At 34.0% G+C, this 24562-nt stretch overlaps 2 protein-coding genes and 1 long non-coding RNA gene across 5 annotated transcripts; 2 read left to right on the forward strand and 1 right to left on the reverse strand.

Moving 5' to 3' along the window:
- The first annotated feature begins 721 nt into the window (after nucleotides 1–721).
- LOC109148379 (inactive protein RESTRICTED TEV MOVEMENT 2-like) lies at nucleotides 722–10391 on the forward strand. 3 transcript variants are annotated; one of them, XM_019296190.1, is made up of 3 exons: nucleotides 722–1082; nucleotides 1241–1854; nucleotides 8974–10391. In XM_019296190.1, the coding sequence occupies exons 1-2, from the start codon at nucleotides 827–829 to the stop codon at nucleotides 1825–1827; spliced, it is 843 nt and encodes a 280-aa protein (XP_019151735.1). In that variant the 5' UTR covers nucleotides 722–826; the 3' UTR covers nucleotides 1828–1854; nucleotides 8974–10391. The 3 variants fall into 3 exon arrangements, with proteins under 3 accessions (XP_019151735.1, XP_019151733.1, XP_019151732.1); XM_019296188.1 differs by lacking the exon at nucleotides 8974–10391 and having other exon boundaries at nucleotides 723–1082; nucleotides 1241–1997; XM_019296187.1 differs by lacking the exons at nucleotides 722–1082; nucleotides 1241–1854; nucleotides 8974–10391 and adding exons at nucleotides 2809–3290; nucleotides 3435–4330.
- LOC109148377 (protein RBL) lies at nucleotides 8403–14843 on the reverse strand. The gene is made up of 6 exons (XM_019296183.1): nucleotides 14529–14843; nucleotides 14274–14372; nucleotides 12437–13524; nucleotides 12101–12362; nucleotides 10971–11096; nucleotides 8403–8690 (listed from the first exon to the last, which is right to left on the reverse strand). The coding sequence occupies exons 1-6, from the start codon at nucleotides 14545–14547 to the stop codon at nucleotides 8674–8676; spliced, it is 1611 nt and encodes a 536-aa protein (XP_019151728.1). The 5' UTR covers nucleotides 14548–14843; the 3' UTR covers nucleotides 8403–8673.
- Nucleotides 14844–22128: 7285 nt separating this feature from the next.
- Nucleotides 22129–23316, forward strand: LOC109148376. Its single transcript, XR_002048782.1, has 2 exons — nucleotides 22129–22265; nucleotides 22958–23316. It is a non-coding gene; the product is annotated as an uncharacterized LOC109148376 (long non-coding RNA).
- Nucleotides 23317–24562: the final 1246 nt, after the last annotated feature.

Raw genomic sequence — 24562 nt, forward strand, 5'->3', positions numbered from 1 at the left:
TTCTCAAAATAATTAAATAGTAAGATATTTGACTCAATTCAATTCGTTTACACCTTTACCCTAGAGTAGATTGAATAGATTTATTAAAATTTATACACACGCACGGGTTGAGCTCACTGGTTCAGTATGCAGTATTTGGGAGAAGAAACCAAAGTTTGGAGTTTGGACCTCAATAACGACAGTGTGGGAATTATGCCCAAAGTGGGCGGATCCCTTGTGCGCACCGACATTTGGCCTTGTCTGCTGAACCATCAAGTCATCGTGATTTACATAATCTCAAATGCTCTGTAGCTTACATAATACACCGCGTGTTAAGTGGCTTGTAGCTCAATGACACCTCTTTGGCTCTCTCAAATAGAAAGTCATAGGTTCAAACTCCCGTTGCGGTATTGACTCTTTGTTCTTCAATAGGTTGAAAAATTGACTCTTTGTTCTTCAAATAGGTTAAGAAAAGGTTGAGAAAGCAGGTATGAAAGATACACTACATTATACGAGTATAAATGAGTAACTTTATCATTTTACTATAAAAAACTAATTTTATCATTTTTCAATGATATCTGGTTGGCACTTGGGATGCCTTACATTTAAAAATAAAATTTAAAAAAAAAAAAAGTTCTTGATTTGCCTTCATCAAAAAGAAATACTCAACTCCCTACATCCCCAAGCAACTCCATATATAAGCACAATGAAGAGGCAAGGAAATTGGAATAATCTCCTCAATAAGAAAACATTTTCAATTTAAAAAAAAAAAAAAAAAAAAAAAAATCTAAAGAAAACTTGTCTTTCTCAAAGTCTTTCATAGTTGCATTCATGCACACGTAATTGCATGTATATAAATGGAAACCACACAGCCACACTAAACAAAACATCATCACAATTTTCAAAACACATACAGCTATACATACATACATTATATCAGAGAAGAAACCATCTTTTACCTCAAAGTTGTCACATATATATGTCGTCAATGAATCCAAAGAGCGGCAGAGGCGGGCCGAGCCACCCCGTCTATGAAGATTTCAGGCCGACTTTTGAGCGGCAACATGAAGAAGAAGCTGAGAAGCTTCTTGTTTATCTTCCCGGTCTTTCTCTCATCAGATCTCTTACATTTTTCTCGTTTTTAAGGAAAACATTCATTAGTATAAACATGCGACAGACTCGCAGACATATTTATTCAAGCTAAGGTTTACATTATGATATGTAAAATTGTAAATTAAGGCTTCTGTTTTTACCTTTTCAGGTTTCCCAAAGGAGAACATAAGGGTTAGCACCGAGGGCAAGAACACGGTGAGGATTCGCGGGGAGCACTTAGTTGGCAGTAACGTATGGAACCGCTTCCAAGAAGATTTCGCGGCTCCAGAAGGCTGCGACATGAAAAAAATCAGGGCGAGGTTCGAAAATGGACTCCTCACCATAACCATGCCAACCAAGAAACTTGCTCCACACGAATACGAATTGAAAGAAACCCCTCCTCCCATAACTTCACAAAACACAGGCGAGGGACACGAGAAAGCAGACCTACAGAAACCGCCATCAGTTCAACAAGATTCCCCCCCTCCAAACTTCACCTCATCACCAATGCAGTCGGAATCACAAGAAAAAGACGATAACTACTACTACTACGAAGATAAGGCAAAGCAGAAAGAGAAAGACGAAGGAGAAATCACATGCAGCAGCAGCGCATGGAATTACATGGAAGCCATTAAAAGCCTTACCGAGCCATACGAAAAGAGGCAGCTGCTCATGAGTGCTGGCGCAGCTGTGCTCCTTACTGTAGCAGCACTCGGGGCCGCTTATATCTCCCTGCAGTACAGAGAGACCAATTAGGCCAATTACCAACATCTAACATCAAGTGTTTTTAAGAATAAGAATTATTTGCGAAAAAGTATTACAAATCATGTACAATCATTATCAAGACACTACTAGAGAAGCAACTTTTCAATGAGGAACTCCTGTATTGACGAGTCAAATTTAATAAAAGCAACAAATTATTCCAACTCAGGTATAAAGTAGTATGAGAAGGCCAGAACCCAAATTTGTTAAACCTAGAGGATGATCGAGAATTCATGAAACCTGAAACATACAGAGCTTTTCTTTTTTACTTTCGCCTCATCACCTCTCCACGTCCATGATCAATCTTCTAGCCCTACTTCAGAACACTAAAAGAAAACCACCAATTTTCAACTCTTGATAACACTTTTCTACACTGTCATAAGACTGTCATGATGCTTGAACACTATAGCTTCCAAAAAATACATTGATTATTGATTACTTAACGGGACTGTCATTTTGACAAGTGATCCAATTGCAAAGCAGGTGTATTCAAGCAACAAAACACAGAATCATTACATGTAAATTCCACACGCCTTACGTCTTACGGAAAATCATGCAAAATTCAAGGCTAACAAAAGGAGAAAGAAATGTGGGAAATCATGTAAAATGTTAAGGAAATTGTATAGAGATGACTACTAAGCTAAGACTCACTTCCATGACTTAACTACTTAAGGCTTCTATACATAATAGTGTTTATAAGTGCATTTAGTTTGTCAAACAGGTGAACACAAAGTGGGCTGAACACGCTCGGATATCATGTTACAATCTCTAAGATTGGGCTAAGGTCGACATGGGCCAAACCACACTAAAAGATTGAATCCAATCAATTAGCTAGTCTAACTCATGGTCTTATAAACCCATATGTTCTCTCTTATATTTTCAATGTGAGACTCTAAACAACAACCAACCAATCACAGTACACCAAGTCAAGTAGGATTTTTACTACTAAGAATAACTTCATTATTCTTCCAAAGATATCTGGATGGACATGCTTTATATTTGAAGATTAAAAAAAATGAAAATTTTCTGCCAAGAATATAGCTTTGCCTTCTTCAAAAAGAAATACTCAGCTCCAACATAAGCCCAACAAAGCACAAGGAAGAAGCAAGGAAATTGGAATAGTCTCCTCAATAAGAAAACATTTTTTTTTAAATCTAAAGAAAACTTTTCCCTCTCAAAGTCTTGCATCATGCATGTGTATATAAATGGAACCCTTCACATGACATCCAAACTAACATCATCAAAAATTTCAAAACTCAGCTATACATACATATTATATCAGAGAGAAAAACATCTTGTATCTCAAAGTTGTCATATGTCAATGAAGCCAAAGAGTGGCAGTGCTGGGCCGAGTCCTCCGCCACAAGTGGCAGCCCGCCCTGTCTATGAAGATTTCAGGCCAGCTTTTGAGCGGAAATGTGAAGAGGATGTTGAGAAGCTTCTTGTTTATCTTCCTGGTCTGCTACTCAACTTTCTCTTCTACATTTCCGTTCCTTGGGGGAGAAAACATTCATTACTATAAACATCCGCTGTTTTTTTGACATATTTATTGTACATTTATCTTGTGATTTGTAAACACTTCTCGTGTTTTTTCTTTTCAGATTTCCAAAAGGAGAACATTAAGGTTAGCATCGAAGGCAAGAACACATTGAGGATTCGCGGGGAGAACCTAGTTGTTGGTAACATATGTAATCGCTTCCAAGAGGATTTCCCGGCTCCAGAAGACTGTGACATGACAAAAATCAGGGCATGGTTCCAAAGTGGAATCCTCACCATAACAATGCCAACCAAGAAACTTGTTCCACGTGAAGTGAAAGAAACCCAAAAGACCCCTACTACCCCTCCCGAAGAGACTCGACGCCCTCCTGAGGAGAGTCAAGCCCCTCCCATAACTTCACAAAACACGAGTGAGGGACACGAGAAACCAGACCTACACAAGCCGCCAGTTGAACAAGATTCCCCTCCAAAGTTCAACTCACCAATGCATTCCGAATCAGAAGAAAAAGATAACTACGAAGACAAGGCTAAGCACAAAGAGAAGGATGAAGGACAAACAACAAGCAGTGCAGGGAATTACATGAAAGCAGTTAAAAGCCTTACCGAGCCGTATGAAAAGAGGCAATTGCTCATGAGTGCTGGTGCAGCTGTGCTTGCTATTGTAGCACTCGGGACGGCTTATATCTCCCTGCAGTACAGAGACTCCCTAAGCTGATCACATCTATCCTGAATTTAGCTACTCAAATACATACAGTGGGTTTACTAATTATTTAAGGAAAAAAGTGTCATTTGAGATATGCAAAGGGCTGCTAGCCATCCAGCTTCCAAATAAATAATGCAAACTATGCCAAGTAAATCAGATTGATGAGCAATTAAAACATGAAATCTCTCATAAGCCTCTTGTAAAGACATAACCAGCTGCTTTCTGGTTTCCACTGCACATGTCATTGCATTGCGTTTGTACACTATTTTCTCCATTGATGTAAAGCCCTTGTATCAAGTCATGCCAGATGTGATCCAATGACCTGTAGAACATTCACTCAGTTCACAATAAAAAATGACAAAGGAAGCCTGTTAATAATAAAACTCTCTATATATTTCTCTTACTTCTTCCCAAACTACACACACTGCCATATATATACATGCTAAACACAATGTAGAAGACCCTTCACATCCCTACTTCACTATCCATGGCCCTTCACATCCCTTTGGCTTTTCATATGTCTTGGCCCTTCATATCCCTACTTCATTCACTTCTAACACTCCCCCTCAAGCTGGAGCATAGATATCAATCATGCCCAGCTTGTTACAAATATATCACATGAGCCATAGGACTTCACATCTAGAGTCATAACCTTCGAGATCAACACCCATGTCTCGAACCACTTGATCAATCTTCAAACCACGCTATGCCAAATCAGTCCACAGCTCAACCTGTTGCAACAACAAAGCTTCCACGAAGCCAAACACCAGAGCGCACCTGCCACTCACACCCCACACCGTTATCAACACTGCCTAACACCACAGTGATCCTACCTCTCGCACCACAAACCATTATTAGCGCTGCCCAACACCAGTGTTTTCCTGTTTTTTGGTGCACACAAATTGGTTCATCCCGAACCAATTCTTCTTCAACCATCGGCCTCCCATAACTGCCGTGGCATATGCCAGGTCCGCATCCCTCCTGGCATCCGTGCTGCCCATCACTGCAGCACCCCGGACTGATTCACATTGAACAAGCTGCACTGACTCAACTCATACCAAAATATGAGACTAATCCTATGACCCATAGCCCAAACAACATATAAACTAAACTTAATAAGGCCACAAATTATAAAAAACAACACAAAATAACATAAACCCTACTACCCAATTATTCTTTCTCCTCTTCTCCAAAAGCCAAACCACCGCCTCCTCCTTTGTATGCAGTGGTGGTAGCAGAAGCAGTAGCCTGCACAAGTAGCAGTTTGACAGCAGAAACAACAGCAGCACAACTGTCACAGACCTGGAGAACACCAAAACCTCTCACTCTTCACCTAGGTCGACTCTCCTCTTCACGGCGAAACTCCCGGTGGAGTCGCCATCGAAAAAGGTCGCAGGAAAAGGCCTCACGCGCCAGCGCGTGGTCAGCGGCGGCGCATGGCGGCTACGTTGGTCGCTCCGCTTCCTCCGGCGACGTCGCCTCCTTGCGCCAATCAATGCCCACTGGGCTCTAATACCACGTTAATAAATAAAACACTCTATATATTTCTCTTACTTCTTCCCAAACTACACACTACGATATATATACATGCTAAACACAATGTAAAAGACCCTTCACATCCCTACTTTACTATCCATGGCCCTTCACATCCCTTTGGCTTTTCATATGCCTTGGCCCTTCATATCCCTACTTTATTCACTTCTAACAAAGACAATCTTACCTCTGTTTTTAAGAATATCACCAACTATTAAACGAATTATTTGTAAAATAATAACGAGAACCTCTATACATCACAAGATTACATAATGAAGATTCACCCAAAGGTCAAATATTTCTAATGCCCCCATCCATAACTTGCACTTCTTTCATGATGAACTCCCTCTACACTAGGCCATTCATGGCTTTCTTTGCTATATTCAATGTTTCTTTTGTAGATCCATCGTATCTCAAAAATGGAAAAAGTGCACATTAATGCAACAAAAGCATGATCACTCAAACACCTTATAAAACAACTAAATAAAGAGGAAAACTTGTTATAGGGTACCACTTAATAATATCCACTCAATTGATAAAGCCCAAAGCTAGCAGTCAATCCTGTTAGGTAAAGAAAACAATGAATAAACCTGTACCGAAGTATAAATCATGTACAATCATTATAAACGACACTACTTGTACCAAAAAAAGAGACTACAATGAGAAACAACTTTAAAATAGAAACAGCAGCTCATTCAGCAATACAAGGAATAGCCTTCCAAGTGTTCACACTTCGACTTCAGAATGCCATACCTCCACAACTGCATACTGATGCCATATTCCTAGAAATAATTGTTAAACGAGGAAGTCCTGTATTGACAAGTCAAAGTATTTCAACTCAGGTAGTCAGGTATAAAGTATGAGAAGACCAGAACCCAAATTTGCTAAACATAGACCTCTATGTCTACAGAGGATGAACAAGAACTCATGAAAGCTGAAACATACAGAGTTCTTTCATCTTCAGTAGTTCAGTACTGAAAGAAAACCGACAAGAAACCCCAAATTTTCAATAACTGATAACAGTCTTCTCCACTCTCATAAGACTGTTATGATGCCCTCCAAAATGCGTTCTTGAACATTACAGTTTCCAATAAATACAATGATTATTGATTACTTGACAAGACTATGGACAATCATTTTGACAAGTGATCCAATTGCAAATCAAGTGTATCAAGCAACTAAACATAGAATCATTACATGTAAATTTTGTGTGTCATATGTCTTATGGAAAATGCAATATTCAAGGCTAACAAAAGGAGAAAGAAATGTGGGATATCATTTAAAATTGTAGGGAAATTGTATAGAGATGACTACGAAGACTAACTCCCACAAGTTAAGGCTTCTGTTTTTGCTTGCATGAAATATATTCAAGTTTTGAGAGATTTGCTAAATTCATTTCTTAGTAAATGCATTTATAAGTGCATTCAGTTTGTCAAGTTTTAGTTATAAGTCCTATCTTCAACACTCAATAGTTGCTTCTTTGATTGCCATGCCTTATTATAAGAATTTAATTATTGTTTGTTCTTTCATGCAATGTTATGATATCTGATCTGGCTGGCATGCTTTATATTTGAAAATTAAAAATAAAAAATAAAATTGCTGGCAAGAATATTGCTTTGCCTTCTTCTGAAAGAAATACTCAGCTCCAAAATCCCCAAGCAATAACATAAGCCCCACAAAGCAGAATGAAGAAGCAAGGAAATTAGAATAGTCTCCTCAATAAGAAAACATTTTTAAGAAAATCTAAAGACAACTTCTCTCAATGTCTTACATAATGCACATGTAATTGCATGTATATAAATGGAACCCTTTTGATGACATCCACAGGAAACATTATCAAAATATATAATACTAAAAAAAAAAAATCAGCTATACATACACTATATCAGAGTAGAAAACATCGTGTATCACAAAGTTGTCATATATGTCAATGAAGCCAAAGAGTGGCAGAGCCGCCCACCCCAAATGGTGGTCCACCCTGTCTATGAAGATTTCAGGCCAGCTTTTGAGCAGCAATGCAAAGAGGAAGCTGAGAAGTTTCTTGTTTATCTTCCTGGTCTGCAACTCAGCTTCCTCTTTTACATTTTTTACTTTCCTTGGAGGAGAAAACATTCATTACTACAAACATAACACCGTGCTTATGACATTTATTACATTATGATTCATAAACATGTCTTGTGTTTTTTTTAAAGGATTCCCAAAGGAGAACATTAGGGTTAGCACCAAGGGCAAGAACATGGTAAGGATTCACAGGGAGCACCTAGTTGCTGGTAACAAATGGAATCGATTCCAAGAGGATTTCCTGGCTCCAGAAAACTGTGACATAACAAGAATCAGTGCAAGGTTTGAAAATGGAATCCTCACCATAACAATGCCTACCAAGAAACTTGTTCCACATGAAGTGAAAGAAACCCAAAAGACCCCTACCCCTCTCAAAAAAGTCAACATGTCGCCCCTCCCGCAACTTCACAACATGACATAACATCAGAAAACATGATTGAGGGCCACCAGAAACCAGCCCAACAGAAGCCATTAGTTCAACATGATTCCCCTCCAAAGTTCACCTCACCAATGCATTCCGAATCAAAAGAAAGAGATGATAACTATGATGATAATGCCAAGCAGGGAGAGCAAGGTGGCGGACAAATTACAAGAAGTGCAAGGATCTACATGCAAGCAGTTAAAAGGCTTACCGGGCCGTATGCAAAGAGGCAGCTCCTCATGAGTGCTGGAGCGGCTGTGCTTGTTAGTGTAGCACTTGGGGCTTATATCTCCCTGCAGTACAGAGACTACCTAAGCTGATTACCAACATATAACATGAATTCAGCTACTCAAATACACGTAGTAAGTCTTCTAATTATATAAGGAAAAAGGGTTGTCATGAGAGATATGCAAAAGGCTGCTAGCTGCCCAACTCCCAAATAAATAATACAAACTATGCTACAGTAAATCAATTTGCTGTGAAATTACAACACATTAAATTTGATGTCTAAGCCTCCTGTAAAGACATCACTAGCTACATTCCAGTTTCCACTGCACATCATTCCATTGTGCTTGTACACAGAATATTTTCTCTGATGATATAAAGCCCTTGTCTTGAGTCGTGCCTAGATGATCCACTGACCTGTAGAACATTCACTCAGTTCTCAATAAATAATGAGAAGGAAGAGTTAAATAGAACATTAATTATCCTTGTAGACAGAACATAAAAAGTATTTGAAATGATGTTAATTATCCTTGCTCATCATTGTGTTTTATGGGACAAGATTACCCTTGACCAAATACTACATTTCCTCTTTACTTTTTGTTTCTTACACAACTAAACCACTTCAATCAGGTGCAACAAAAATGAACAATGTTAGTGAATAAGGTCACAGACCAATTACATCATGAAGGGCATAGAAAAGCAAGACAACCTTATCTCTGTTTTGAAGAATACTGCTGACTATTAGAAGAATTATTTGTAGAAAGATTATGAGAACCTCTGAATTTCACAAGATTACACAATGAAGATTCTCCCAAAGGTCAAATATTTCAAATGGCCTCCATCCATAACTCTTTTTTCATGATGAATTCCCTCTACACTAGGACATTCATGGATTTCTTTTGTCTGATTCAATGTTTCTTTTGTAGATCCATCATATCTCAAAAATGGAATAGCGCACATTAATGCAGCAAAAGTATGACCTCTCTTACCCCTTATAAAACAACTAAATAAAGAGGAAAACTTGTTATAGGGTACCATTTAATAATATCCACTCGATTGGTGAACTCAAATGCTAGCAGTCAATCCTGTTAGGTACAGGAATGAATAAACCTGTACCAAAGTACAAATCATGTACAGTAATTATAAATGACACTACTTGTACCCCAAAAAGAAAAGTTATAAAAGATACTAAAATGAGAAGCAACTCTAAAAACCAGAAAAAGAAGCTCACACTTTGACTTCAGTATGCCATACTTCCACAACTGCATACTGAAATACTGATGTCATATTCCTAGAAATAATTGTTAAACAGAGGAACTCCTGTATTTACAAGTCAAATTTAATAAATGCACAAATTATTCCAACTCAGGTACAAAGTATGAGAAGGCCAGAACCCAAATTTGCTAAACCTAGACCCTTACAGAGGATGAACAAGAACTCATGAAAGCTGATACAGAGCTTCTTCTTTTTTTTTGGCCTCATCTCCTCTCCATACCCATGACCAATCTTCTAGCCCCTTCATCTTCAGAATTGAAAGAAAAACACCCAAAAAAAACCCAAATTTCTGACTCCTGATAACATTCTTCTCCACTTTCATAAGACTGTCATGATGCCCAACAAAACCCATCCTTGAACATTATAGCTTCCCAACAAATACATTGATTATTAATTAATTAACAGGAGTATCATTTTGACAAGTGCAATTGCAGGTCAAGCGTATCAAGCAACTAAACATAGAATCTTTACATGTAAATTTTAGGTGTCTTGTAGAAAATGTGAGAAATCATGTAAAATTGTAAGGAAAATGTACAGAGATTACTTCTAAGATTGACTTCCATTATTTAAGGCTTCTGTTTTCCCTTGCGTGGAATATACTCAAGTTTGGAGAAATTTGCTATACCAATCTCATAATAATAGTGTATATAAGTGCATTCACTTTGTTAAGTTTCCATTATTATGTCCTATTGTGAACACTTAATAATTGCTTCTTTGGTAGCCACACCTTATTATGAGAATTTAATTATTGTTCTTTCATGACATGTTCACTTCACATTAAAAAAAAAAAAAAAAAATAGACAAGGAAAATATTATTCAGGAAGAAGATTTTCTAGTGTTTAGTTAGTAAGATAAAAATAAAAATAATAATAAAAATAATAATAAAAATAATAATAATGTAAAGGTTTTATGCATAATAGGTTTCAGGAAAACTGTTTACACACTATTTTGTCAAGTGAGCATAAATTAAAAACATTTTATCTAAAAGATTTTAGGCTTATTTTACACAAAGTGAACGTTGTCGGTGTTTCCAACATTTGCTGCATTTAAAAGGCAAGAAACTGTCATCTTTTTAAGTTCATCAATGACTTCTGAATTATATTGCCAATAATATTAACTGAAAAAGAAGAGATACGATCAAAAGTCTACTCAATGTTCATCTTCAAAACTTGCTGGCAGCCAAATAATTTGAGACTGCAATGTTCTAGAATATCATTAAAAAATAAAAATGACAGACAGTAGTCATTGGCAAAAAGGCACTACTACAGGATAAAAACTTCTGTGCATCTCAAAACAGAGTAAAATTGTCCTAGGTGGGGATTAAGTAATGATAAAACAGAAATAAATGTATGGTTTCTACCACAAACTTTTCAAAACTCATTTCGTCTTCAACTATGCATTACTTCTAGTTTCGACGTTTACCAGATGTTTTCTTCTGAGGTGGTTTTTTAACCTTTTCAGCCTGCAGCTCCAATACCTTCTCAGAAGGCTTCCTTTTCCTTCTCAACCGTTTTGCACTTGTATCTTCAGCAGCAGAATTATCTATTGCTGCATAAAAACAAAACATCAGTGAAGCCAGCATGAGCATCTAATAACAGATACCATCTGTAAAAAGCTTAGAATATGTATGATGCTCAAAACAGAATTGCTAGCCAACTTATGAACAACAGATATCATCCATAGAGAAAATAACTTCAGAACAGGCATGATATTCAGAAAGGAGGGTCCATGAAAGAAAAAATAATAGTCAAATAAGGCATCATTGTTTTAATGGAATAACACATTAAATCCATTTTTGGCCCCTCAAGTATAATAACACTTCTGCTTTAACCAGTCCACTCAACTTAAAATGCAGAGTAGTGATCCCTCAAGTTTTCAAAATGGACAGAATTTTCTTCTTTTTTTAGGTAAAAAAATGGACACTGTTAGTCCTTCTATTAAGGGTGCACCCTAAAGGAAGGACTGTTAAATTCCAACTTCCAATAGTTGAGGTACTACAACTGTATTGGAAATTTGGATAGAAACTCCACCCTCGCCCACCCAAAATAAAAAATAGACATGGTACTTAAATTAGGTTATGTTATAAGGTCCTGACAGAAGGATTGCTGCCATCCATTTTAAAAATCTTGAAGTATCACTCTTGTGCACTTTTAAGTGGAAGTGCCAGTATGCTCAAGGGACCAAAAACGAAATGATTTGATAACAGACAATACAAACTTGTGGAATGACAAAAAATCATAAAGTCCATTTTTAACCTAAGCCATAGTACTAATATAATTCTCATCATGCTTAAATTAGGTCACTTCCCCATTGATTTTTCTGAATTGGAACTTTATAAGCACAAAACTAAGAGCTTGCTGAATTGGAACCTTAAAAAAATTTTAAATGGCAAATTCAAAAGCTAACATAGGGATAGATCTTTAAACATTGATTTCGAAAACTAAAAGATCTTCGAAAATTTATTAGGAAACCTGGGCTCTACATTTGATTAGTGAAATATGCAATTCATAACAGTTTAAATTACTAAGATCAATATTGGAAGTATATATCACCTTCAACAGGACTGGATTCATGATTAGTGGTTTGCCCATTCTGTTCAGCCTCTTCTGAATGAGGGGATCCCGACTGGTTGCTGTCCCCAAGTTTTGAAGTACTACCAACACACTTGTCTTGCTGCTCAAGATGATCCGGAATTGGATCAACAGGCAAGAAGAGAATTTCTTCCTGCGACATTTCAGAATCACTGAACGTTGTATCTTTCTCCACTGTGACAATATCAACTTCTTCATCTTCATTGACATCAGGTTCTTTTGCCTGGAGCAACAATAAGTTAGAAACAGGAGAAAAAATAGGAAAAAGAATTTTATTCCATAAGTTTCCTCTATTACCTTTTCAGTTTCAGGCACCAGATCAAATTCATCTTCCCTTTCTACATACTCTTCATTCTCCTCGAGTTCTTTAAAATCTGGAGCAAATGCACTCCAATTCTCAGTATAATCCTTTGCCCATATATAGGCCAAGCCAGTCAGAGAAACAGAAACAACAATAGGGTGGACAGGATGCCATGCTAAATCTATTAATGCTTCTTTTGGCCCTTCAAGTATTTTAACAAGATGTCCAGCCATGTCCCATATGTAGATCTTGTGCTCTCCTTTGCTAGCAGAACCACCAACAACCCACTCGCCATCACCACTAAAACATGGTGCCTTCCAGTGCACTTTGGTGATGGAATCCTGAAACTCCCGAAATAAAGTTAAAGACTTCGACCCTACAGCTTTCAATTTCTCTACCCCTTCTAGCTCATTTAATTCATTAGTTGCATCATATAGGATTTTCAGTCCATCTTTCAATGGAAGTAGGTTCTCATAAATCCTGATTGTGCGATCGCTAGAGTTTGTCAAAAGATACTGTCCATTCCTGCTGAATACAATATTCTTTACCACAGCACTCCCTTGAATGGGAACAATACCAAGCACTTGGACAGTTTCATGGTCAATTATAAGTATTTCCCCTTTGGAATTTCCAACATAAACCAGATCTCCATACTTGTTAAAGCATGCTGCCGTAGGAGTAAAAGGTGCAGATCCATCTGAAAATTTATTGCGTGAAGGCTGTGCCAATCCATTACCTCCATCAGGAGGTGAAACAGGAAGCACAGTAGTGCTTCCAGTGTTCAAGTCAACAATCATTGGAGCAGATGACAAAGGGCACACCAAGCAAGTAGTTGGAGTGGAGGAACCAGGATGTAGACGAGCTTGCAATGGGGTCTGTTGAAGGGTCATGTGTGTTATTTTCTCTCCATTGACAACATCCCAAAGTGTTAAAGATTTATCTGCGGCAGATACAAGTATGCGGTGACCATACTTTGACCAACATACACTAGTGATGGCAGCAACACAGTCCTTATCTCTCAATTCTTTAGAGATTCCTCTGGTCTCAAAATCCCAGATAATGCAGCTTCCATCAGAGCATCCAGCTGAAAAAGCACAAGAACTTATAGCACAAACCAAGAGCAGAACACTTGCAAGGATATTATATTTCACTATGACTTTTGCTTTTGTAAATCAATAATATTAGGACTTAGAAGTATCTCAGTAGAACAAGCAATTAAGCTAACAGCAGATAACAGAACAGTACTAAAATGGAAGCATCTTAGTGTATCTAGTAATATTTTCTCCTCTTTCCACAAAATATAGCCCAAGGAGAAAGAAAGAAACAAATTCAATTATTTTCTGCATGACATTGTGACAAGAAATTGTTGAATAAGCAAAGCTGACAGGCTGCCTAGTTGACCAATTTTATCATTCATTTCTTTGTTAGGAAAAAAAGGTATAATTACTGAATTTTAAAACAAAAGAAGACGCCCTAACACTAAGAATAGTGTGAAAACAAACAAACAAAAAAACCACAATGAAGAAACCATACAGAAAAGAGATGGAACAGTGAGCATGCACATAATTCAGTTAAATTTTTCCATTTTAATTCAATATTTCCCTTTAAAATCCAAAATCTCTGCCTGCATGGCTCTACTCCCCCACAATAGAGATTAAAAAACAAGAAATCATCAAGTTCTATCTCCTTCTTATCCAATACAAGATACTCCGTATATGATACAAATTACTTAACTACATTGAAGAAGTACATTTTGCTCCAAACACTAAAATGATCCACATATCAAAGGACACAATCCAAAAGAAATAGAAAACCTATGTTTATGAACTATACCAGCAAGAAGAGTTCCCCGACGATTAAAGGCAATGCATTTCATAACCCCATGCTCCAAATACTCTTCTATCACCTCCGGAAAATCCCCCTGCAATGGATCTTCAAAACCAAGAAAAAACATCAATGCAAAATAATTGAAGGAAACAGCATAAAAACCACTCAAAGCCCACAAAATACCCAAATTACAAAAAACGAAAGCAAAGAATACAACTTTAGCATAAATGTATCTGCAAAAAGAAATCTCTTTTCTTTTACCTATGATTGGGGCATTCATGGTGCAACATTAAAGCTATGAAAAAACTTCACGAATCAAATGCTCCTTGCATCCGCATGGAGTTCAAACTTGTAATTTAGGAGAAGCCAAATGTTCAACTGAATAATTGAAAATTTCTCGGTATATGCATATACACGAAGAAGACACAGAACTTATCAGAGGAAAGAAACCCCCCAAAAAATTGAAATTTCTTTTCACCGGCGACCGTAGAATGAGAAGATTTCACCGGCGACGAGCTGTGGGGTTTGAATGGGAAAAAAGTGCAAAAAATTCTCAGGGGATTTTGGGTCTACAATAAGAGAGCGGGACTACGGTGATGCATATATAATGACTCGCTGTCCGAGACCAAGTGGGATTTATCACTAAAGCCCTTGAGGTTTGAGAATATTCTTTTTTAACCCCTTTAAATCATTAATAGAATAATAGGTTAGAGATTTTAATTTTTCTTAACAATCTTTGAGGCTTTAACCTAAATATTGTTTTCTTAAGGCTTATTTATGAAACAAATTAAATTTTTGTGCCTTAATAGGGTGTGTTTAAAACTATATATATATATATATATATATATATATATATATATAGAGGGTGTGTTTGTTCATGAATTTACACAGTAATAATAGGAATCAAAATCATAGTTAATATTTGAGAATATTCTTTTTTAATCCCTTTAAATCATTAATAGAATAATAGGTTATAGATTTTTATTTTTCTTAACAATCTTTGAGGCTTTAACCTAAATATTGTTTTCTTAAGGCTTATTTATGAAACAAATTAAATTTATGTGCCTTAATAGGGTGTGTTTAAAACACACACACACACACACACACACACACACATATATATATATATATATATACTAATTTTTTACGCGCATTGCGCGATTGAGATAATGCTCAATGTTTTTTTTTTAAATAAGTACTTTAAATGTATATCAAGGCAGATTTATATTGGAATTGTTCATGCATTGATAATTGAATGTTGAATTTGCGTATTTAAATAGGTAATTCTAAATTTACAAATGCAAGATAATATAGTCAAGATTGATTATAATTGTCAATAAAATAATTGTATAGGTATGGTTGAAACCAAATATGGGACATAAGGGATAGCAAATAAAAATTAGGGCAAATATTAAATATATACTAATATTGAAGAGCTAGCTATTGATTGCCAAACAAGGACATTGCGAGGTAGTTTTCCACTTCAATTTGTTGTGTGATTTGAATACTCTTTTTTTGTCAATAAATCCACCAAGTAGTTAATATGATTGGTTTAATTTTTTTTAAAATTTTTTTAAAAACAATTATTATTATTATTATTATTATTATTGTTGTTGTTGTTGTTGTTGTTGTTGTTGTTGTTGTTGTTCACAAAAAAAAAAAATTATTATTATTATTATTATTATTATAACCTTAGGTCATTTTACATGTTAATCTAAACAGCTAATTTTTCAAATATCTTTTTACCAACCATTGATATAATTCGCTGGTCAAATCCGCTAACGCTAACCGCTAACTGCTGATTTTCAAACAAGGACATTACGAGATAGTTCTCACTTCAATTTGTTGTGTGATTTGAATACTCTCTTTGTCAATAAATTCCTCAAATAGTTAATATGATTGGCTTTATTGATTATATTTATTTTTTATTTTTTCATGGTATTAATAAAATACTTGGTAAATAAATATATAGCATTATTTTGTATTATAACTTTGATATTTAATTTAAAAAAAAAAATAGTGCACAAATAAATAATAGACAATGTATTGAATATAATCAATTGATGAATTTGAATGTAAAGAATTTTTACATTGAAAAAAAATAAAGACAATATAACTAATAAAATTATTTCTCTTAATTAATTTATTGATAATGAATAATTTTTTTTTTTAATAAAGACATTGTAGTGACAATATAACGAATATAATCAATTGATGAATTTGAATATAAATAATTTTTATATTGAAAAAAAATAAAGACAATATAACTAATGAAATTATTTCTCTTATTTAATTTATTGATAATGAATAAATTTTTTTGAATAAAAATATTGTAGAGACATAATTCTAAATTAAAGAAATGCATATGTATTATTTTTTTTTTGTATCTACTGAATTATTATATATTTAATTTAATAAGAGTAAAATAGAGTACTAATTATGACAACTTTGATTGGGATGAAGTTCGAACCTAAGACCTTTCTTATTGAAATCAATGAGTAAGTTAACGGTAAATTAACAGAAATTAACGGTAAAGCAAATATTTAACGGAAAAGTTAACGGATAATCATATTCATTAAGGATAAATTAGGAAATCATAAGGAAAAATTAAAATCTGGTCAATCCAAACCATTCATTTGATTAAAAAATTTGACCGCCATTTTTTCTACCCATTATAGGCCTAACTCTCTTGGGCTCATATATATATATATATATATATATATATATATATATATATATATATATATATATATATATATATATATATATATATATATATATATATATATATATATATATATATATATATATATATATATATATATATATAGTTTTTTACGCGCATTGCGCGATTGGGATAACGCCCAATGCTTTTTTTTTTTTTTTTTAAATAAGTACTTTAAAGTATATTAAGGCAGGATTATATTGAAATTGTTCATGCATAGATAATTGAAGGTTGAATTTGCGTATTTAAATAGGTAATTCTTCTCCCAAAGGTTGAGTCCTCAACCCCAAGGGCCCCCCACACTCCGGCCCGACAGAGCATTGTGGGAAGTTGTAAATCACGGTGACTCAATGGTTCAGTAGACAGGGCCAAATGCTGATACGCACAAGGAATCTGCCCACTTTGGACATAATTCTCGCACTGCCGCCGCCGAGGTTCAAACGTTGGTCTCTTCTCCCAAATACTACCCACTAAACCATTGAGCTAAGCCCGTGCGGGTTAAATAGGTAATTCTCAATTTACAAATGCAAGATAATATAATCAAGATTGATTATAATTGTCAATAAAATAATTGTATAGGTATAGTTGAAACCAAATACGGGACATAAGGGAGAACACATAAAAATTAGGGCATAAAATATTAAATATATACTAATATTGTTTGAGGAGATTCCGACATTAGGATTTGTGGTTAAGTTCTATTAATACTTTAATATTAGAATTAGATTAATGGTGTAGTTATAATTCTATATTAGACTTTAATATTAGAATTAGACTAACGGTGAATTAACGGAAAAGTTAAATGGATAATCATATAATTAAGGATAAATTAGAAAATCTTAAAAGAAAAAAATTATAACCTGAACAATATGAACCATTCATTTGATTTAATAATTTGGCGGTCATTTTTTTCTACCCAATGTTAATAATTAAATAAATTTGCTGGTCAAATCCGCTAACTGCTGATTGTCAAACAAGGACATTGCGAGGTAGTTCTCACTTCAATTTGTTGTGTGATTTGAATACTCTCTTTGTCACAAAATCTCTCAAAGTAGTTAATATGGTTGGCTTTATTAATTATATATTTTTTAATTTTTTCATGGTATTAATAAAATACTTGGTAAATAAATATATAGCATTATTTTGTATTATAAATTTGATATTTAATTAGAAAAATAGTGCATAAAAAACATAATAGATAATTTAGTGAATATAATCAATTGATGAATTTGAATGTAAAAATTTTTACATTTGAGAAAAATAAAGACAATTTAACTAATGAAAATATTTCTTTTAATTAATTTATTGATAATTAATAATTTTTTTCACTGAATAAAGACATTGTAAGGACAATGTAGCGAATATAATCAATTAATAAATTTGAATATAAAGAATTTTTATATTGAAGAAAAATAAAGACAATATAACTAATAAAATTATTTCTCTTATTTAATTTATTGATAATGAATATTTTTTTTTTTGAATAAAGGCATTGTGGACACGTAATTCTAAATTAAAGAAATGCATATGTATTATTTTTTGTTGTAACTACTAAATTATTATTTATATAATTTAATAAGAGTAAAATAGAGTACTAATTATGCCAACTTTGATTGGGATGAGGTTCGAACCTAAGACCTTTTTTTTTTTTTTATTGAAATCAATGAGTAAGTTAACGGTGAACTAACGGCAATTCTTAAAATTTTAACGGAATTAGTAACGGTGTGTGGGTATTTTAGGAAATTTAGTGTAAAATTTAAATCTGATCAATCTTTTAATCAATCTGAGCCATTCATTTGATTAAAATCTGTGACCGCCATTTTTTCTACCAATTATAGGCCTAACTCTCTTGGGCTCTTATTAGTATAGTAGATCTTATTTAATTTATTGATAATGAATTTTTTTTTTTTTGAATAAAGGCAATGTGGACACATAATTCTAAATTAAAGAAATGCATATGTATTATTTTTTGTTGTAACTACTAAATTATTATTTATATAATTTAATAAGAGTAAAATAGAGTACTAATTATGCCAACTTTGATTGGGATGAGGTTCGAACCTAAGACCCTTTTTTTTTTTTTTTTTGATTGAAATCAATGAGTAAGTTAATAGTGAACTAACGGCAATTCTTAAAATTTTAACGGAATTAGTAACGGTGTGTGGGGATTTTAGGAAATTTAGTGTAAAATTTAAATATGATCAATCTTTTAATCAATCTGAGCCATTCATTTGATTAAAATCTGTGACCGCCATTTTTTCTACCAATTATAGGCCTAACTCTCTTGGGCTCTTATTATTATAGTAGATATATATATATATATATATATATATATATATATATATATATATATATATATATATATATATATATATATATATGTATGTATATATATGTATATAGGGTGTGTTTGTTCATGGATTTACACAGTAATAATAGGAATCAAAATCATAGTTAATGTTTGGTTCACAATATTTTAAAACAAACTATGGGTTTTGATTACTCCTTCAATTAGAAACTTTATTCTTTAATTAAAAACGGGTAGCATTTTATCTTATGGTAATATGATTTTTTAGTTTGAATTAGTGATTTTAGATTTTTATTTTGATTATTTTGTTCATATTGATGCTTTGAATGTCATTATAGAGTCTTATGGTAATATGATTTTTAAGTTTGAATTAGTGATCAATTGTCATTATTTTTCCTTGCCCGGGTGTATTCAAACCAGATGAAGCAGAGGCAATGGGAGTTCGTGAAGCTTTGAAATGGATGAAGGAATGTAATGAAGATTTCATTCAGGTGGAGATTGACTCTTTAAAGGTGGCCAACGTTCATCATTCGGATCTCATGTCACCTTTTGATATTATTATAAATGATATTAGGAAACTAGCTAGGGATTTTTCCAACCTCAGCTTTTTGCTTGTTAAATGGTCTGCGAACAAGGTCACCCACTTTCTAGCTCGGGATGCCTTGTTTAAGTCTGACCGTTTGGACTATTCTTTAGTCTCGTTTCCTTCTCTTGTTTATGTTTTGAACTTTGATGCTACTTAATATATGACATATTTTCTTCTCAAAAAAAATAAAATAAAATTATTCCCATTATAGAGTTATATATACATAACTAAACATCAATATTGAGTAATCATTCAAATTTCATCATACTGCCAAACATGCAAAATACATTCATCAAAACTCATTATCATTACCAAGTATTTGATTTTCATTCGGATTCTGACTCCCTTGTGTGAACCAAACACACCCATAAATTGATCAGGACATTAGGACAATCTAAAAAATATATATCATTCTCTATTATGTAAGATAAGACATTAGGACAAACATATATATATATATATATATATATATATATATATATATATATATATATATATATATATATATAAATTAATCATATTAACAAATTGACTGAAAGTGAACTAATATTTCAAATGTTGGTATTAAATTACTAGTTTTAAATTTTTTTGGCTAGAATTCTTACAAAATATAAAAGTTTGATTTGTTTTCACCAATAAGCATTTTCAAATGCTTAAACATCACTGTATTCTAAAATTCATGTACCAAAATGTAAATGATATATTCACTACAAAAAAAAAAATTATTATTATTATTTTTAGAAAGAAACAACTACTTATCACACAAGCCATAATACATATTGAGTAAGTCTTGTGTGCGATCGTCTCACGTGCGACATATAATACTTTTTAATTAAAATGTAACACTTTTTTTTGCACCCATCAAAGTATTATTTTTTAACTAAAACGTATTAAATAATGTCTCATACTAAGACAGTCTCAAACAAAACTTATTCTTGATGTAGTGCATAGATTAATTTAAAAGTAAAAATTTATACTAAAAATATTACGAGTGCATAGAAATTAAATGTAGTGCATTTTAACTAAAATGTATTATACATCTTACGTGAGACGGTCTCACACAAACAAAATTCTAAACTTCTGTCCAAATAGGTAAGCTAGTCAATGACAAAATAGGAGTTTCTATATTATCATATCCTTTCATTTAAATAATAAACTGATATCACCAAGGACCTTGTGGTTCAAAGGCACCAAGTTACTCTCTCAAGTGGGAGGTTGTGGGATTGAGTCTAAGACTCTTTGTGCTTCAATCGGTTGAGAAAGTAGTTATGAACATCGGTTGAGAAAGTAGTTATGAACATATATTGCATTGTAATAGAGTGCGATGCATGAAAACAATTATAATATAGTGAATTAAGGAGAAATTATAAAAATGAAAAATCATTATAGTAGTGTGTCAACAGAATTATAATTAAATAGTATATTAAAGTTTTACAAATTTTGGATAAACATCCTTATGTACAATGTTTGATGTGAAATTCATTTGGGTACTCTCAATATCATAAATCAAAATCCTCAAACCATTTGGGTTGATAACTCTTAAAATAGCAAAATGCAATTATTCGTGGCTGAATACTAATCTTTTCAATATATATATATATATATATATATATATATATATAGAGGTTCTAGTGAGAACACTACCTCCTATGAGGATTGTGGACAAATCCAAGCCTTACATTATATGAGATCAACAGTAGAGATTAAAGATTATTTGTGATTAATTGGGTGGAAAAATAGGCAAGTCTTGAATCGTAAAAGGTAAGGGGGCATTTGAGTAATTATTTGTGCACCGTGGTGGAAAAAAAAAAGGTAAGGCCATCAATTCTAATCTCATTAATTACTTTCATTCCTTGTGTCATATTAGGTAAGGCTAACCACATCCCTGTAAAAAACCCATTGGCAAAGTGATGTGGTAAAATGAGATGGAATAATATGCTATTTATATTTTATTTTTATTGCTTACTTGGATTGCCAATTTGCAAGTAATGCAAATTGGCAAACCATTTGCATCGTACAAAGCTGCTGCCACAGCAGCAGCGGCAGCAGCTTTATACCTTTTTTTTTAATTTTTTATTTTATATATGTACTTTTTGTTTGTTTTCTTTATTTATTTTATTATTTGGGGTCCACTTTTCAAAATAGATTAGATTTGCAGAGATGTGGTGTGAATAGTAGATGATTTGCAAATGGGATGATGTGGAAGTGGGACCCATTTTTGAGAGTGGGAGTATTTGCAGGGATAAGGACAGCCTAAGCTTCAACCAGAGGAAGATAATGAACTGTCACCTTGTGCATGCTATGAGGAATAATATATAGCAGACGGAACCCAGAAGCATAGAACAAGCTGAGCACAGACGAGAGCGGCGGGAAACAGAGGTACGCTCAAAGCTCATTGTTTTTTTTTTTTTTTTTTTTTGGTTGCATAGAGTGGGTGATGGTTGGCGTTAAGGTGTGGAACCCATCAATTAAGATGTTGATAGTAACTAAAAAGGGTTTGGCGTGGGTTTTAATGGTGTCGCGGCAAAACAAAGTGGCAGTAATCGGTATGGGTGAGGCTAGGATTTCGGCCGGTAGGTGGTGCATTTGACAGATTTGGAATAAGCATGTGTGTGCAAACTTTGCGTAGGGTGGGTGTGATTTATATGCAGACTGAAATTTTTACATATATTAGAAAACTAGTGTTATTTCTAATAGTAGAGGACTAGTACCTGGGAAGTATGTAGTAATACATAAGAATATTATGTGCATCTCTAGCTTCTGCTACTGTTGGTGTTTGTGTGCATATGTATACATGTTTAATTGTGCATTTGTTTGAGGTGGAGTAATTATGCGTGTTCAAAAATGGTTCAAGCATGTGGCGTTGGATATTGAGTGAATTTGTCACTTACATGTATGATTATTGTGCATCCAAAAAGCAGAGAACAACATGAGTAAGAAGCAAGAATTGGTAAGTAAACTACATATATTGGGATAGAAAAACACATTATGATTACCAAAAATTAATCGAGACGAGACTAACGTGTTAATGGATCCACCAACAGAATGACTTACATAAATTATGTGGGCAGGTTGCAACGTCTTGGGAGTGTGGCCTACCAAAGGGAGATACCGACGGCCTTCAAGCCCTCTGTGTAAGTTTCATGCGGGAGATCCTAATGACTAATGAGTGACAGTAATGTACACAAAGCCTGTAACATCGAACGTGCAGTGAAATTTCAAAATGAACTCAACAACCGCTGATGATGACATACAATGTTTAAAGATGTTAAAATACACTACTATCCGTTGTTTATAAATATTTTTTGGGACTTGTATATTTTGGATGCTGGTATTATTTATTTTAGGTTTTTTAGCATTCAATCTTATGTTGGAATACACACAAGTGATTAATGAAATGATCTACGAGTGGCACACACTCATTCCTTAATTTGCACACGAATCTCCCCTGATACGTTGGGTACGTTCCTAGATGACAAGAAAGAGCATGACAATGGATAAAAAATTTCCAGTAGAGACTTGTGCAACGTAGTGGTTTCTATTTATTCAATTTTATGTGCAATAATTTATTTTAGTTTAAAAGTTGTGTCATTACTGTTATTGAAAGAAAGTGACAAAACTACGCACACAAATATGCTACTGGCTAATGTTTGAGGCTTAATACAAATTCAATTTGCCAGCATTCAAAATTTGTTAGCGTCTCGATAAATGGGTACTGCATGATTTAGCAATCATGCAACGATGGTGTAAGAAAATGTGCGAATATGAAATACCACTCAGAACCGGTATGTGCAAGGATGATGTTTTTGGTAATGCAATTTTAAGTGTAGTTGTTAATGATCAAAGATTTGCTAAATGGTTATCCACCCTAAAGAAGTTGTGCAAAAGCTAACTAATCAAATGTGCAAATGAAAACGAATTTGAATGACCAAATTGTGCAACTTAAGTGATTATAAAAATGCAACTTTAATATAAAAAAAAAACGTAACAACAGTTAAGTGGACTAGAATTTGGTTAATTTGAAATTCAGAGTGGAATTGGATGTGCAACCATAAAGTATCACATTGTGCAAATCTGTTAAACTAACACATGAAATAATTGTGCGTCGTAGAAATTATACATTGCGCAATAAGTAAAATAAACGGAAAAGAAATAATGAGGATAATGATTACTAGAAAGACGAATTCCAAACCATTATTTTAATAACAAAGCAAACCTATTAGACACACGCCGACACTTTTGAGCCACAAGCGCTTCATCAAACGCAGATGTCCCAACCAACGGTACATCCCCAGCCAGACTGCTTGAACCCCTCACGAGAACAAACCAAAAGATTTTTTACGACAACACCCTCCCTATTCTTACGCACTGAACTACGACGTACGTCAAATCCAACAACAGACGCATAATCCCGATAAAAATCAATACTATGACCAAGAGAAGGAAAATGCTGACACTCAAAAGTCTATCAACCTCATCACATGAAGGATCCCAGTACTTAGTCCCACCCAGAGAAACGTCAATTAGACAAGCCTGTAGAGATTCCGACTGAACTGCACACACATCAACAACAAATACATAGGTAAATAAAAAAGAGGGGACATTTAAAAAAAAACATGCACAACATACAAAAAAAGGTACAATAGACTGTGTGCATAATTAAAACATCCATACAT

This window comes from Ipomoea nil, unplaced genomic scaffold (genome assembly GCF_001879475.1).
Source record: "Ipomoea nil cultivar Tokyo-kokei standard unplaced genomic scaffold, Asagao_1.1 scaffold2054, whole genome shotgun sequence".
NCBI lineage: Eukaryota > Viridiplantae > Streptophyta > Magnoliopsida > Solanales > Convolvulaceae > Ipomoea > Ipomoea nil.

What these genes read in the sequence shown, in the direction of transcription:
- LOC109148377 (XM_019296183.1), bottom strand. An exon ending in TGGTGCCTGAAACTGAAAAG is followed by an intron (nt 12,363 to 12,436) that starts GTAATAGAGGAA and finishes TTGTTGCTCCAG; the next exon opens with GCAAAAGAACCTGATGTCAA. An exon ending in TGAATCCAGTCCTGTTGAAG is followed by an intron (nt 11,097 to 12,100) that starts GTGATATATACT and finishes GTTTTTATGCAG; the next exon opens with CAATAGATAATTCTGCTGCT.
- LOC109148379 (XM_019296187.1), top strand. Translation starts at nt 3,023, where the DNA reads ATGCATGTGTATATAAATGGAACCCTTCACATGACATCCAAACTAACA. An exon ending in GCTTCTTGTTTATCTTCCTG is followed by an intron (nt 3,291 to 3,434) that starts GTCTGCTACTCA and finishes TTTTCTTTTCAG; the next exon opens with ATTTCCAAAAGGAGAACATT.